This window comes from Macaca thibetana, chromosome 6 (genome assembly GCF_024542745.1).
Source record: "Macaca thibetana thibetana isolate TM-01 chromosome 6, ASM2454274v1, whole genome shotgun sequence".
Taxonomy (NCBI): Eukaryota; Metazoa; Chordata; class Mammalia; order Primates; family Cercopithecidae; genus Macaca; species Macaca thibetana.
The window spans coordinates 115834894-115850114 of NC_065583.1; the positions used below are offsets into that span (position 1 = coordinate 115834894).

The 15221-nt window shown below is 38.5% G+C and overlaps 1 protein-coding gene across 1 annotated transcript; it reads right to left on the minus strand.

The window, feature by feature from the left end:
• LOC126956649 (macrophage colony-stimulating factor 1 receptor-like) lies at window positions 1-2218 on the minus strand. The gene has a single exon (XM_050793765.1). The coding sequence runs from the start codon at window positions 2155-2157 to the stop codon at window positions 790-792; it is 1368 nt and encodes a 455-aa protein (XP_050649722.1). The 5' UTR covers window positions 2158-2218; the 3' UTR covers window positions 1-789.
• Window positions 2219-15221: the final 13003 nt, after the last annotated feature.

The window sequence follows — 15221 nt, forward strand, 5'->3', positions numbered from 1 at the left end:
TTTTTGCATTAATGCTGTTAGTTTAATGTGGACAGAGACATCCCGCGGCGTGACTGTTAGTTAGGATGAGTCAGCTTGGGGGAGTTTGTGCTTCCTGCTTGGTGTGGCCAGCCACATGCCAAGGTCCCCTGCCTTCTAGCCCAGAATGACAGGGGACTGGGCAGAACACCCCCAACTTTTAGCTGCCACTTGGCTCATCACAGCAGTACCAGTGCTGGGGTAGGAGGGGTAGGGCTGTGGAGTGAAGAAGGCTTGTAGGGCAGAGACTAAGAGGTCCTGTGAGATTCTTAGAGGAGCCATCCTGCTCCAAGGGGCCTGAGCTGAGTGTGGTCTGTGAGCATCTGCTGCTCTTGCTGCGCCTCTCGGAGAGGAAGAGCTCAACTCTTTGCCAGTCTGTCTAGCCCCAAGGAGCCTGGTTTTCTCAGTAGCAGTGTAGCTCCTGGGGACTTCACAGGCATAAAGTCAGTCCACTTCCATTAAGAGAAGAATATTAGGAAAGGAGGTTCTACCAGTTGGCATAGCAAACACGAGGCCAACACCATGAGAACGGTAGGGGAGAGGGGGTGAGGGCTCAGCCCCCAGCCCCTGACTGGCAGTGATGGCCCACGCTCAGGGAGTGGGATCCTCAGACCTCCCCTGGATCCCTCACCTTCCCAAGTTTCAGCGCTGGGCCAAGCTGTTGAGTGAAATGACCGAAGGCAGAGTTTGTGTGTTCTCCCCACGTCACCCCGTCCGCGGAGAAGTTGAAGCTTGCAGGAGGGGAGAGTGGTGCTCCCTGTCGTCGGCTCCTCAGCAGAACTGATAGTTGTTGGGCTGCAACAAGGGCTGGGCGATATCCCCTTGCTCGCAGCAGGCCAGGTGCTCACTAGAGCTCTCCTCCTCCGGCTCACTGCTGCTGCTGCTGCTGCTGCCGCTACCGCTACCACCGCTTCTGCTGCTGCTTGGCAGATTGGTATAGTCCCGCTCTCTCCTGTCCTCTTGGGCTTGCTCCTGAAGGAGGGAGCAGATCTGCTGGAAAGTGGGTCTGTGGGTGGGCTCCAAGGCCCAGCAGGCCTGCATGATGCTGTATATATTCTTTGGGGCAAATGCAGGCTGGGCCATTTGGTATCCATCCTTCACCAGTTTATAGAACTTGCTGTTCACCAGGATGCCAGGGTAGGGATTCAGCCCAAGTGAGAAGATCTCCCAGAGGAGGATGCCATAGGACCAGACGTCGCTCTGAACCGTGTAGACACAGTCAAAGATGCTCTCTGGGGCCATCCACTTCACAGGCAGGCGGGCATTGCCCTTGACGATGTAGTTGGAGTCATTCATGATGTCCCTAGCCAGCCCGAAGTCCCCAATCTTGGCCACATGCCCATTGGTCAACAGCACATTTCGCGCGGCCACATCCCGGTGGATGCAATTCTTGGAAGCGAGGAAGGCCATGCCCTGGGCTACTTGGCTGGAGAAGTGAAGGAGGTCCCGGAGCTCCAGGGGCCGTCCATCCTCCTTGTCCAGGTCTTGCTCAGAGAAGGAGTCATTTGAAGAAGTAGAGACAGGTCTCATCTCCACATAGGTGTCCACACCCTGGCTGGAGAAGCCACTGTCCCTGCGGACATATTTCTTCTCCAGGTGGATGTTCTTATAGTCAGCGCCTCCCTCGGGGTCCTGGCCAGGGCTCAGGCTGGGTCCCAGCATGGCCTCAGCCTTCCTTCGCAGAAAGTTGAGCAGGTCGCCATAGCAACAGTACTCCGTGATGACCAGTACAGGGCCTCCATAAGTACAGGCTCCCAAAAGGTTGACAATGTTCTCATGCTGGCCCAGGTGGCTCATGATCTTCAGCTCAGACATGAGGGCCTCTTTCTCATCAGCATGGGCCGTGGACTTCAGCATCTTCACAGCCACCTTCAGGACAGCATCCTCCTTGCCCAGACCAAAGGCTGTGGCCTCCACCACCTTCCCAAAGGCGCCAGCTCCGAGGGTCTTACCAAACTGCAGGTGGTTCCGGGGGAACTCCCACTTCTCATTGTAAGGCAGCTGCGTGGGGTCAATGAAAGTATAACTGTTGCCCTCATAGCTCTCGATGATCTTCCAGCGGACCTGGTACTTGGGCTTCTGCAGAAGAGGAAGGGAGCACATGGCAGTCGGGGCTGGCAGGCAGTTTGTGGACCTCATCTCCGACCCCTAAGAGCAGGGGTGTGGGCAGTCCCGAGGCACCCAGTGGGAGAAGGCAGGGCGAGGCCTGCTCTGGGCTGAGAGAGGACATGAGAGCATGTTCCTTCTTGACTCTGCCTTCTTGTGTGACCTTCCATGAATATGTTTTAAAAAGATATGGAGGCTATTTTCTTATACCTTGAATCTGGGCTGGCCTTATGCCTTGCTTTGTTGAATACGATGGGGCAGCATTGATGTGGTACCAGTTCTGACCATGGAACTCAAGAGGCTCTGTCCTCTTCCACTTGCTTCCTTGAAACCCTGCCCGACTGTCATGTGAACAATCCTGTGCTTACTTGCTGGAGACAAAGAGATCAGATGGAGCAGAGGAGTCATCCCAGCTGAGGCCATTCTGGATCAGCTAGCACTCAACAGACTTGGCAGCTGACTGCAGACACAAGAGTGAGGGCAGCGTAGACCAGAAGAAACTCTCAGCTTCATTCAATCTAAATTATCAAAACACAGACTTTTAAACTAAATAAATGGTTGTTATTTTAAGGCACTAAAATTTGGGGTAATTTGTTATATCGGAAAAGCTAACTAGTACAGTCTCAGATCTTAAGGAATTTACAATAGGGAGAACAGAGAAAATAAGCTACAATAAGAAAATCATATACATATGTAGTCTATCAGATGGCAATCTGGAAAATAAACTGAAGTAAGATGTATAGGGAGTGCTAAGGTGAAGGGGAAGGATGTTGCTATTTTTTGTTGGTGTTTAGGTGACTACTCACTGATAAGGTGACATTTGGATAATGGCCTCAAAGGAGTTATCAGAGGCATGTGTTTGGAGCTTGGTGAAAATGAGCCCTCAGATAAATAAATCTTAAGAAATCTTAGTCAATTTACTGTGAAACTACAAATGATGTATTTCCAACAAAGGAAATGCCAGGAAATTGCAGATTTGGAAATTTGTGTGCCCAAAATCTAGGGCCTTCCCACTTCCTGACTGGAGACCTATTGGGTTGAAGGTATTAATATTCAACTTGTTCAGGATAAGACTCAACCAGTCAGTGGGAAACCCTGAATGGGATCTTACCAAATCTTAGGTATTGCCATGATCCTGAAACTCTGACATATACTCTACATCGGGGTCCCAACCCCCAGGCCATGGATCTGTCCTGTCCATGGCCTGTTAGAAACTGGGCCACACAGCAGATGAGCCAGCATTCCCACCTGAGCCTTGTCTCCTATCAGATCAACTGTGGCATTAGATTTTCATAGCAGTGCGAACACTATTGTGAACAGTGCATGTGAGAGATCTAGGTTGCATGCTCCTTATGAGAATGTAATGATACCTGTAATGTGCTTGAATCATCCCAAAACCATACCCCTGCCCACTGCTGTCCGTGGAAAAATTGTCTTCCACAAAACCAGTCCCTGGTTTTTGAAAGGTTCGAGACTGCTGCTCTACATGGTGAAAAAAAAGCTACCTTGGCAAGCGAGGTCACCTGAATTTTACTTCTGACTATGCTATCACTGTCATCTTGGTATATTGTATAGTTTTATTTTGAGAACAGCTTTATTGAGGTTTCATTCACATACTTTACAATTAACCCATTTAAAGTGTATAATTCAAAGGTTATAAGTACACTCACAGAAGTGCTCAGTCATCATTACAACCAATTTTTGGGACATATTCATCACTCCCAAAATAAACCCTGTACTCTTTATCAGTCACTCCTTATTTCCCACTAATCCTTGAGCCCTAGGCAATCACCAGTCTACTTTCTGTCTTTATAAATGTGCCCATTCTGGACATTTTATCGAAATAAAGTCAATTAACATGTAGTCTTTTGTAGCCAGATCCTTTTACCTAGCATAATGTTTTCAAGATTCATTTATGTTGTGGCATGTATCAATACTGTATTTCTTTTTATTGCCAAATAATATTCAGTTTTAAGACTCTATCATATTTTATTCATCCATGAATTAATTGATCATTATGGTTGTTTCCACTTTTTGGCTATTATGAATAATGCTGTTGTGAATACTTGTGTACAGATTTCTACCTGAGTGTATATTTTCATTAATCTAGGGTATAAAACTAGAGATGGAATTGCTGGATGATATGATAACTGTATGTTTAACTTTTTGAAGGACTTCCAAGCTGTTTTCCATAATGGTTATACCATTTGAAATTCCCACCAACAATGTAAGAGGGTTCCAATTTTTCCACATCCTCCTCAATATTTGTTATTATCTGTATTCTTGATTATAGCTATCCTAGTGAGTCTGAGGTGGTATTTCATTGTGGTTTTGACTTGCATTTTCCTAATGACTAATGATGTTGTGCATCTTGTTATATGCTTATTGACTGTTGGCATGTCTTCTTTAGAGAAATATCTATTTCAATTCTTTGCTCATTTTTAAACTAGCTGGTCTTTTTATTATTAAGTTGTAAGATTTATTTATATATTCTGGATACTAGATTCTTATCAGGCTTATGAATTACAAATCTTTTCTCCAATTCTATTATCTTTTTACTTTCTTAACTTTATCATTTGCATCACAGCAATATTTTTTTTTGCTTGTGTTTTGGAGTTGTATCTAAGAAAGTCATGGAAGGTTTACTCCTATGTTTTCTTTTAAGGGTTTTACATTTTAAGTTTTAGCTTTTACATTTAGGTAGTTGATTTATTTGTGAGTTATTTTATGTATAATATATGGAAGGGGCTCAAATTCAGTTTTGTTTGCCAATACCATTTTCAATACCATTTGTTGAAAAGAGTATTCTTTCCCCATTGATTTTTTTATGCCCTTGATTAAGATCAATTGAGCATAAATGTAAGGGATTATTTCTGGATTCTCAATTCTGTTCCTCTAAACTTATGTCAATTATTACAGCAGTACACAGTCTTGATTATTGTACCTTTGTGGTAAGTTTTGAAATCAGGCAATGTGATTCCTCCAACTTTGTTCTTTTTTTCAATATCAGTCCAGGTATTCTAGATCCCTTGCATTTTCATATAAATTTTAACATCAGCTTATCAATTTCAGAAAACAACGTTAACTGGGATTTTAATAGGGACTGCACTGGATCTGTATATCCACATCGAAAGTATTATCTGTTATCATCTTACCAATATTAAATCTTCTGATTCAGGGCCTTTCCATTTATTTAAGTGTGATTTAATTTATCTTAACACCATTTTGTGGTTTTTAGGGTGCAAGTTTTACACTTATTTTGTTATACTTCTTTGTAGGCATTTTTTTTTCTTTTTGTCACTACTGTAAATGAGATTGCTTTAAAATTTCATTTTCAAATAGTTCAGTGTATAGAAATACAATTAATTCTCATATGTTGATCTTGTATTCTGCAGTCTTGCTAAAATTATTTTAATAGGTATTTAAGTGAGTTTCTTAAGATATTCCATATACATTATGCCATCTGCAAATATAGTTTTACTTTAAAAAATGGATGTCTTATATTATTTTCTTGACCAATTCCCTTGCTGTAACTTCTACCATCAGGGGGAATAAAAGTGATGAGAGTGGACATCCTGTCTTGTTCCTGATTTTATGGGAAAAGCATTCAGTTCTCCACCATTTGAGTATTAAGTTAATGGTGGGTTTTTCACAGCTGCTCTTTATCAGTTTAAGAAAGTTTCTTTATTTTCCTAGTTTGTTAGGTGTTTTTATTGTGACAGGATGTTGAAGTTGATCGATGTTTTCTATTTGTCAGTTGAGATGATTATATGCTTTTTGTGATTTTTTTAAAGATTAAATGAAATAATTCAGGAAATATTTAGCAAAAACTCTGCTATATACTAACTACTTAATAAATGTTATTTAATATTTGCTCAAGGAAGCACCCGTAATTGGATTTTCATTGGTTGTGTAGTTGCAGAGCAAGGAGAAAAGTTACATTGAATATTAGATGTCATTCCTGATTTTTTAATCATATAAATCAGAAGACTGATTTATTAGTCTGTTCTCACGCTGCTAATAAAGACATACCTGAGAATAGGTAATTTATAAAGGAGGAAGTTTAATTGACTCCCAGTTTGGCATGGCTGGGAAGACCTCAGGAAACTTGCAATCATGGTGGAAGGGGAAGAAAACACGTTCTTCTTCACATGGTGGCAGGAAAGAGAAGTGCAAAGTGAAGTGGGCAAAAAGCCCCTTGTAAAACCATCAAATCTTATGAGAACTCACACACTATCATGAGAATAGCATGGGGAAAACCACCCACATAATTCAATTACCTCCCACCAGGTCTGTCCCATGACACACGGGGATTATGGGAACTACTAATCAAGATGAGATTTGAGTGGAGACACAACCAAAGCATTTCAACAGTTAAGTAGAATGCCTCAGGGAGAAAAAAGAGGACATTTACAAACTAGCTTTGTCCACATGATAAAACTTTAATTTTAAGGAAATTAAAATAACACTTAAAAATGAGGAATGAACTTGGTAAGTGGTAAAATACTAAAAAATGTATTTGAGAAATTCACCTTTCTCTCTTCTTGTCTTTGTTTTGCCTGTGACCTTGTGTGGCTCTCTCTCTCTCTGGGTGTGTGTGCACAACCATTCACACCCACTAATCTATGCCTCTAGTGTGTGGGGGAGAGCTTATCAATGCTTTTAGTTCATTGCTTTCAGTTCGTAATGATTTTCACAGTGGACCACCCTGTTACCACTCATAAGCCTTACCAGAGGAACCAGATGGCTGATATATTTGAGTTGCCAAAACAGCAGCAATAAAACCCATAAAATGTGGAGAAAAGATATTTTCCTTTTTTATTGTATTTCAATCCTGACAGTGTCATTAAATAATGAGAACTCCAAAAGCTCACTGTGAAATTCACAAATTATTAAGAGTCTAGGCTGTTCTCATTCTTTATTGTTAAATAATTAAGCTTTGATCATCTCAAACACACACACTTGATTGGTGTCATTTGATGACATTACAATTTTTGCTTTAACAAATTAGAAACATATTAATGTTAAATTGACTTTATCTGTTTCTTGCATTTATATTTTGATAATACAGTATCTGATCATATTTGTTTATTCAATTGGTGTGAATTTTTAATAATGTGTTCTTAACCTTGTTGGCTTTCTGATGTGCAACTTTTCATGATGCTTGGTTTAATATGCCTCTTACCCATTTAATCATACTTTAATAATATATAATGTGCTAATAGTGGGATTATTAGCACATTTTTATCTGTTTTATCTGATGTTATTAGCACATATTATCAGTTTTATCTGATTTTTCATGAACATTTACATATATATATACACACAATATGACATTATTTTACATACTTAGGTGTATGTTTATAAAGTCTGATGCACTCTTAGCAAAATAGATTTTATGTTCACATGTATAAAACAAACAATATATCAGTGGTTTTTAGGGATAATTTTGTACCCTCCACCCCAAGGAACATTGGCAATGTCTGGAATCATTTTTCATCGTCACAGTTGGACGGGTGCTACTGGCATCTAGTGGGTAGATGACAGGGGTGTCATTCAACATATTCAATGCACAGTACAACCCCCACAACAAATAATTATCTGGCTCAAAATATCAATAGTGTTGAGGTTAAAAAATTCTCTAGATAAATTTCCTTCTCATGTTTTCCAATGAATTTTTTTTTTTTTAGGTACTTTTATGGCTAGCAAAGAAATAATGCATGCATTTAGGAAGACTTCAAAACAAAAATTGCTATAAATTTCACTTTGTTTTTGTAATGTTTGTTAACTTCTCCAGGGATTTTCACACATAGAGTTTAATGTACTTCTTATGTAATTTCTGGGATATAGAAATGGAAGATTTGCCAAATAAATATGCTTTTTTTTACAGATACAAAACATACACAGAATTTAAGTGATTATCCTAAGGTTACATGGTTGATTAGTGATCACAGTTGCTTGTCTGATGGTAAAAGCATAAAAGGCTGACTTTTATGTTCCTGGGAGAAAAACAGGATGATAATGCCAGTGTTCAAAAAGCCTTACTCTATCTTTTCTCCTTGTTTTCTACCTCCTCAGCAATATAAAAAATCCCAGGGGAATAATTTCACCATTCTATTACTAAACACTGAATAATCTCATACCATCATTTCAATTAGAGCATATTTCTTTATTGATGTAGAATTAAATATACTTATGTTAACTTGAAATTTACATTTAGCATTAATCATAATGTGGAAGGAAATTAAATCTCAAATTGATCCTATACATTCTCTTAATAAGGTTGTAAAACTGAAACATGTCAAGCAATATGGAGTCTCCATGTTCTTCCTCTGCAAGTTCTAATTTGTGCCTCCTCTTTTAGCTGTTGAACAATAAATGAGTTTATGAGAGAATGCCAGTAAACAGGATAGAGATTTAAATTAGAAATGGGACAAATATTGGTACTTAATTACTGCAGTGTTAACCTTGGTGTCAGTGATTTTCAGAATAGTTAACTGAGAGGAGAAATTTACTGGTATTTCAATCCCCAAATTTCTTTCTACTGTGCTACTATTTTGGCCAGGCACGAAGATCCTTAAGCTCTACGTGGAGACTGTTAATATTATGAAATAATTTCTTCTGTTTGAATGGTTGAGGTAATTAATTTTAAAGAAAGTAAGTGATCATTTAAGCTACCTTTGTATGAATAAATTCTATTTAAATGTCTTCCAACAACTTGTACAAACCTTTGAAAGTGAAGGACAAGTTACAAAGCCATCCATCCTACCTTAACATTTTCCCCATCTGTCAATCAAGGGTTTTTTGAAATTTGGTGTCCAAGGATTATAGTTAAGATTTTTTCTCAATATACTTACTGAGTTTCTGCTAAATGTCTAGCACTGGGAATACAACAAAAGAGGCACAGTGGCTTCATACATGTTTTCTGCAGCTAAACTTTTGATTAGGTAGGTAGTAGATTGTGGTAAATTCTGGAGTAAACCTGGGGAGATGAAGATGGCATAGCAGCAGAGTGAAAGGACTCTCATTGATCAGTAACCAAATATAAAGAAGACAGTCAGGAATTTACAGCTTCATGGTAGGTGGGCAGAAAGCTGAGAGAAAGATCAGGGGGTGAAATGACCCCAAAGTGATATTTCAAAGTTTTTTATTTAGTTGAATGCCTAGAAAGTGAGTTGTGATCAAAACTCCTACATTACCTACTGAAGTAGTGTGTTGAATATTTAGGAATCATTTGTAAATACTTATAGCAATTGTTCTCAATCCTGGTTGCACATTTGAATTACATGGGGAGCTTTTAAACACATGGAAGACTGTGCTCCCATCTAGAGATTCTGATTCATTAAGTCTAGAGTTAGGCCTAAGAAATTGCTGTTAACAAAGCAAACAAAGAAAACTCCCTGAGTTTTCCAAAATACAGGAGACTAGGGATCCAAAGGGGTTAGAATATATCTGATGGCATCTCGTGAACCTCATCATAGGAAAATGTGGTATGTGCTTGATGGTAATAACTATATGAGTCTGAGACTTTACAAAGAGATATATGACATTTGGGCTATAGTCTACCCTGTGGGAAAGAATAAGAAAAAGCCAATCAAACTTTATATACTCTTGGTCTCCTACTTATCCCTAAGTGACCTATGGGACCTAGTGATTAAGAAACAGATACAGTGTTAACAATAAGGAACCATTTGCACTGTTCCCTAATTTACTGCATCACCTTAGGGAATACTCTTGACTAAAATATTTTTGAGGCATCAAGTTAGAACTCAGCATAAATAGAAACTAACTGCAAATGGATTTAAAAGACAGTGGTAGATGCTGTCTTTGGGCAACCAGAATAAGGTCCTATCAATGACAGCACATTCACTGTTCAGGAAGCATACACACGCACACACACACACGCACACACATGGCAGAGATCACATTTATAGCATGGTAAAAACATTTTCAAATCCAAGTTTATAAGGGATAAACTACAATCCTGGGTGTATGGAATAAAGAAGATGATTGATCTATGTAATAACTGAGGAACACAAAGGAAATATTCACAAGTAGCGGGAAGATAGGACAGTCATTATTTTGGCAAATTCAATTTTGATCTCTTGCTGTCCTGAATCTTTGATAAATATATCTTGAATCACTTAACTAACATAAGTGAGACCATTTATTTAATCTGCCATCATTTTAACAGGAATATACTTAGATATGCAAACTATTTGACAAAGCTACATTTTTTGAAAAAGTTTGAAGACCAGTTTCAAAGGAGTTAGATGATTAGAGCAAGAACTGTATCATGATGATGTTAATTTTGTTGAAGTATAATTGCCCTTGCTGTCTTACCCACATGAATACATTTGCTGTTAAAGGTTTTTATAGATTGTTTCCATCATGCCTAAAACCTAATTGGTTACAATTAAAATGGAAAACCCTAAAACTGCAAAAGAATTTTCAAGTTCCCAATGGTCATTTGAGTTCCCACATGTAGTTCTCACCTTTCAAAATTGCTAAGAAATAGGAAAATTGAAGAAAAGTAAAAGACTATCAAAGATTATTATTTCAGCAGTGGAGGTAGAAAGAAGGGGATCTGTGAAAAACTCGCCTGAACAGCAGCTCTAAAAAATAGCCTTCTACATCCAAACTGAAGGCTTGGGTAAGTAGTGGGCAAAGTAGAAGTGAAATTTTAGTCCTTATGAATCTGAAAAATGCATCAGTGAATGAAACCACAACATAAAAGGCTGATAAGATTTTTAAAAAATAATGATAATATTCTTTATTAGTGAAAGTGTTGTAACAATGAACACTCATACATATAGTTGATAAATGTAAGTTGGTACAAAGTTTCCTTAAATAAAATTGTTGTCATGTATCATGGACTTTCAAATGTTTGATATCTTTGGTTAACTAATTTTACTTTCAGAAAATTCTGTGGAAGCAGTCATACCACCGATCAATGATGCATTTATGGAGATATTCATTACAGCACTTTTAATACAGAAAACCTAGGTAGAGGTCAAATGTTCAATACTAGGGGTTTGAGTGAATTTATTGTGGCACTCTATACAATGGAATACTATGTAGCATTTCAAAATGATATATAAGCACACATGTTTTGTCTTTGAATGATAGTAGAAATATATTGTTAATAAGAAAAGCAAGTTACAAAACATTCATATATAAAGAAATATTTGTCCATATATAAAGAAGAAGTCTTGAATGTCTACCTACACATTAGCAGTTATTATTTCTCTGTGGTGAACTAAGGATGATTTCTTCATTTTTTAAAAAATTATCCCATGAAGTTTAATAACGTGTGAAAAAAAAGAAAAATTTAATTGGTGGTATGAAATATATTATTTCTATAGAAAATTCATACTGTGTTTCTTTTAGTCTTTGAGAATCTGAAGCAAATATTTTTGCCATGTGGGATATATTTTATATGTAGCTATAATTCATTAAAATTTTATATCCATAATATGTTAGTTGTAGAGACAAGAGTACACACGGGAAACAATTAGATGGAATGAAATGAAAATAAATCACTCAATAGAAGTAGTATAGGTGTTACAACTGGCATCAGGAGATCAGTAAAGGGATATTTTAAAGCCATCTGGGGAGTCAACTCATTGGCATACATTTTGTGTTACTAGGTTAAAGCACAGATCACTCACCCACTTATTGTCCCTCATTCCCTGTGCCTTAGTTTGGTGATCTGAGTTACAGAATTCACTGTATGTTATATACCCAGTAATAGGATGGCTGGGTCATATGGTACATCTAGTTCTAGATCCTTGAGGAATCGCCATACTGTTTTCCATAATGGTTGAACTAGTTTACAATCCCACCAACAGTGTAAAAGTGTTCCTATTTCTCCACATCCTCTCCAGCACCTGTTGTTTCCTGACTTTTTAATGATCGCCATTCTAACTGGTGGGGGATGGTATCTCATTGTGGTTTTGATTTGCATTTCTCTGATGGCCAGTGATGATGAGCATTTTTTCATGTGTCTGTATATGACCCAGCCATCCCATTACTGGGTATATACCCAAAGGATTATAAATTATGCTGCTATAAAGACACATGCACACGTATGTTTATTGCAGCACTATTCACAATAGCAAAGACTTGGAATCAACCGAAATGTCCATCAGTGACAGACTGGATTAAGAAAATGTGGCACATATACACCATGGAATACTATGCAGCCATAAAAAAGGATGAGTTTGTGTCCTTTGTAGGGACATGGATGCAGCTGGAAGCCATCATTCTTAGCAAACTATCACAAGAACAGAAAACCAAACACCGCATGTTCTCACTCATAGGTGGGAACTGAACAATGAGATCACTTGGACTCAGGAAGGGGAACATCACACACCGGGACCTATCATGGGGAGGGGGGAGGGGGGAGGGGGGAGGGATTGCATTGGGAGTTATACCTGATGTAAATGACAAGTTGATGGTTGCAGCACAGCAACATGGCACAAGTATACATATGTAACAAACCTGCACGTTATGCACATGTACCCTACAACTTAAAGTATAATAATAAATAAATAAAAAAAGAAAAAAAAATAAATATTAAATAGTTAAAAAAAAATTCACTGTATTCACTGTATGTTATTTGATATCCTTCTTTAACTTGGCCTTCACTTTCCATGAACAAGGTTATCCAGCAAGGTGCAAATGTGGCTACTGTGACCAAACATGCCGTCTCCTTTCTGGATTCGGGGCCTAGGCTACCTGGGATCATTTCCTTCCCAGTTTTATTGGATTGGTGCAAAAATAATTGCAGTTTTGGAACGTGACTTTTAAATGACTTTTAAATCATTATAACTATGCTCAAACACATCTTTATTTTATTTATATTATTATTATTATTATTATTATTTTTATAGAGGCAGAGTCTCGCTCTGTCGCCCAGGCTGCAGCGCAGTGGTGCGATCTCAGCTCATTCCAACCTCCGCCTCCTGGGTTCAAGCAATTCTCCTACCTCAGCCTCCCAAGTAGCTGGGACTACAGGTACACGCCGCCATGCCCAGCTTTCTTTTGTATTTTAGTAGAGATGGCGTTTCACTGTGTAGCCCAGGCTTATCTCAAACTCCTGAGCTCAGGCAGTCTGCCCACCTTGGCCTCCCAAAGTGCTAGGATTAGAGGCGTGAGCCACCGTGACCGGCCAAACACATCTTGATTAATCAAAGCAGGAACCATTACAATGAAGACATTTTTGCCAATGAGAAATAAGTTTGTTTATTCCTGTAGTGTAAAAGTCATGCTTTGGGATTCAACAAACTCTTAGAAAACATTTTCTGCATCCGACTGGTTGTGGAGGCATTTTCCCTGCAAAAAGTTGTTGAGATGTCTGAAGAAGTGAAGAAAAAGAAATGGTAGTCAGCTGGTGAGAGGTCAGGTGAACATGGCAGATGAGGTAAAACCTGGTAGCTCCATCCGTTCAACTTTTGAAGCACTGGTGGTGTGACATGTGTTTGGGTGTTGTCATGGAGAAGAATTCAGCCCTTTCTGTTGACCGATGCCAGCTGCAGATGTTGCAGGTGTTGGTTCATTTCATCAATGTGCTGATCATACTTCTTAGATGTAATAATGGTCTTTCTGGGATTCTGAAAGCGGCAGTGGGTCAGACCAGCAGCAGACCACCAAACAGCAACCATCACCTTTTTTGGTACAAGTTTGGCTTTGGGAAGTGTTTTGGAGCTTCTTCTTGGCCCAACCACTGAGCTGGTCATCACTGGTTCTCATATAAAATCCACATTTGTTGCGTGTCACAATCCAATAGACAAATGATTTGCTGTTGTTTTGTAGAATAAGAGAAGATGACACTTCAAAACAGCGATTTTTTAAAAAAAAATTTTGGTCAGGTCATAAGGCACCAACTTACCTAGCTTTTTCACCTTTGCTATTTGCTTCATGCTGAACGACCATAAAATGGTCAACTTTGAATTCTATGGCAACTTCTTATGTAGTTGTAAGAGGATCAGCTTCAACGATTGCTGTCAACTGGTCATTGTCAACTTCTGATGACCAGCCACTCTGCTCCTCATCTTCAAGGCGCTTGTCTCCTTTACCAAAGTTCTTGAACCACCAGTGCATGGTACGTTCGTTAGCAGTTCCTGGGCCAGATGTGTTGTTGATGTAGCGAGTTGTCTCTGCTGCTTTACAACACAGTTGACCTCAAGTAAGAAAATTGCTCAAATTTGCTTTTTGTCTAACATCATTTCCACAGTCTAAAATAAACATAAAATAAATAGCAAGTAATAAATCATTAGCAAAAAAAATAAAGTGAGAAATGCCCATTAAAATGATGTATAACATAAAATAAGAAATGCCCATTAAAATGATGTATAACATAACCACATTTATTTAAGAATATATTCCAATATCAAATGGCAAATTCCAACAATGTAAAAACCACAATTACTTTCACACTCACCTCAATATATATATATTACTAAATAACTCGACTTACGGAAAAGCTGCAAAAATAGTACAGAGAGTTCTCTTAAAACTTTCACCCAGCATCCTCTAAGGTTAGCATCTCATATTAACATAATAACAAAATAAAGAAATTAACATTGGTACAATACTATTAGTTAAACTACAGACTTTGTTCCCATTTCATCAGTATTTCCACAGCTTTCTGTTACAGAATCTAATCCAGAATTTCATTTGCAGTTAGTTGTCATTTCTCCTGATCTCCTTCATTTTGTGACACTTTTGCAGTCTTTCCATGTAGTTTATGACCATGAGACTTTCAACGAATAATTAGTTATTTTGTTAAATGTCCCTCAATTTGGATTTGTCTCATATATTTTCATGAGTAAATCAAAGTTACCAATTTTTGGCCAGGATACCATAAGAGTGTTGTGCCCTTCTTGGTGTAGGACAGGATGCATATGATGGTGATATATTTTATTGAAATGGATAAAGTTTTTGTCCCCCTCGCAGGGCATGCGATGGGGGTGTGGCTTTCTTTAGTTAACAAAATTTATCTGAAATGCATCCATGCTGTTTCAGGAATCAATAAGCTGTTTCTTTGTATTAGTTGGCAGCATTCCACTGAATGTGTGAACCAGTTTGCCAAC

Coding starts and splice junctions, on each gene's coding strand:
- LOC126956649 (XM_050793765.1), bottom strand. CDS start 2,157: ATGAGGTCCACAAACTGCCTGCCAGCCCCGACTGCCATGTGCTCCCTT.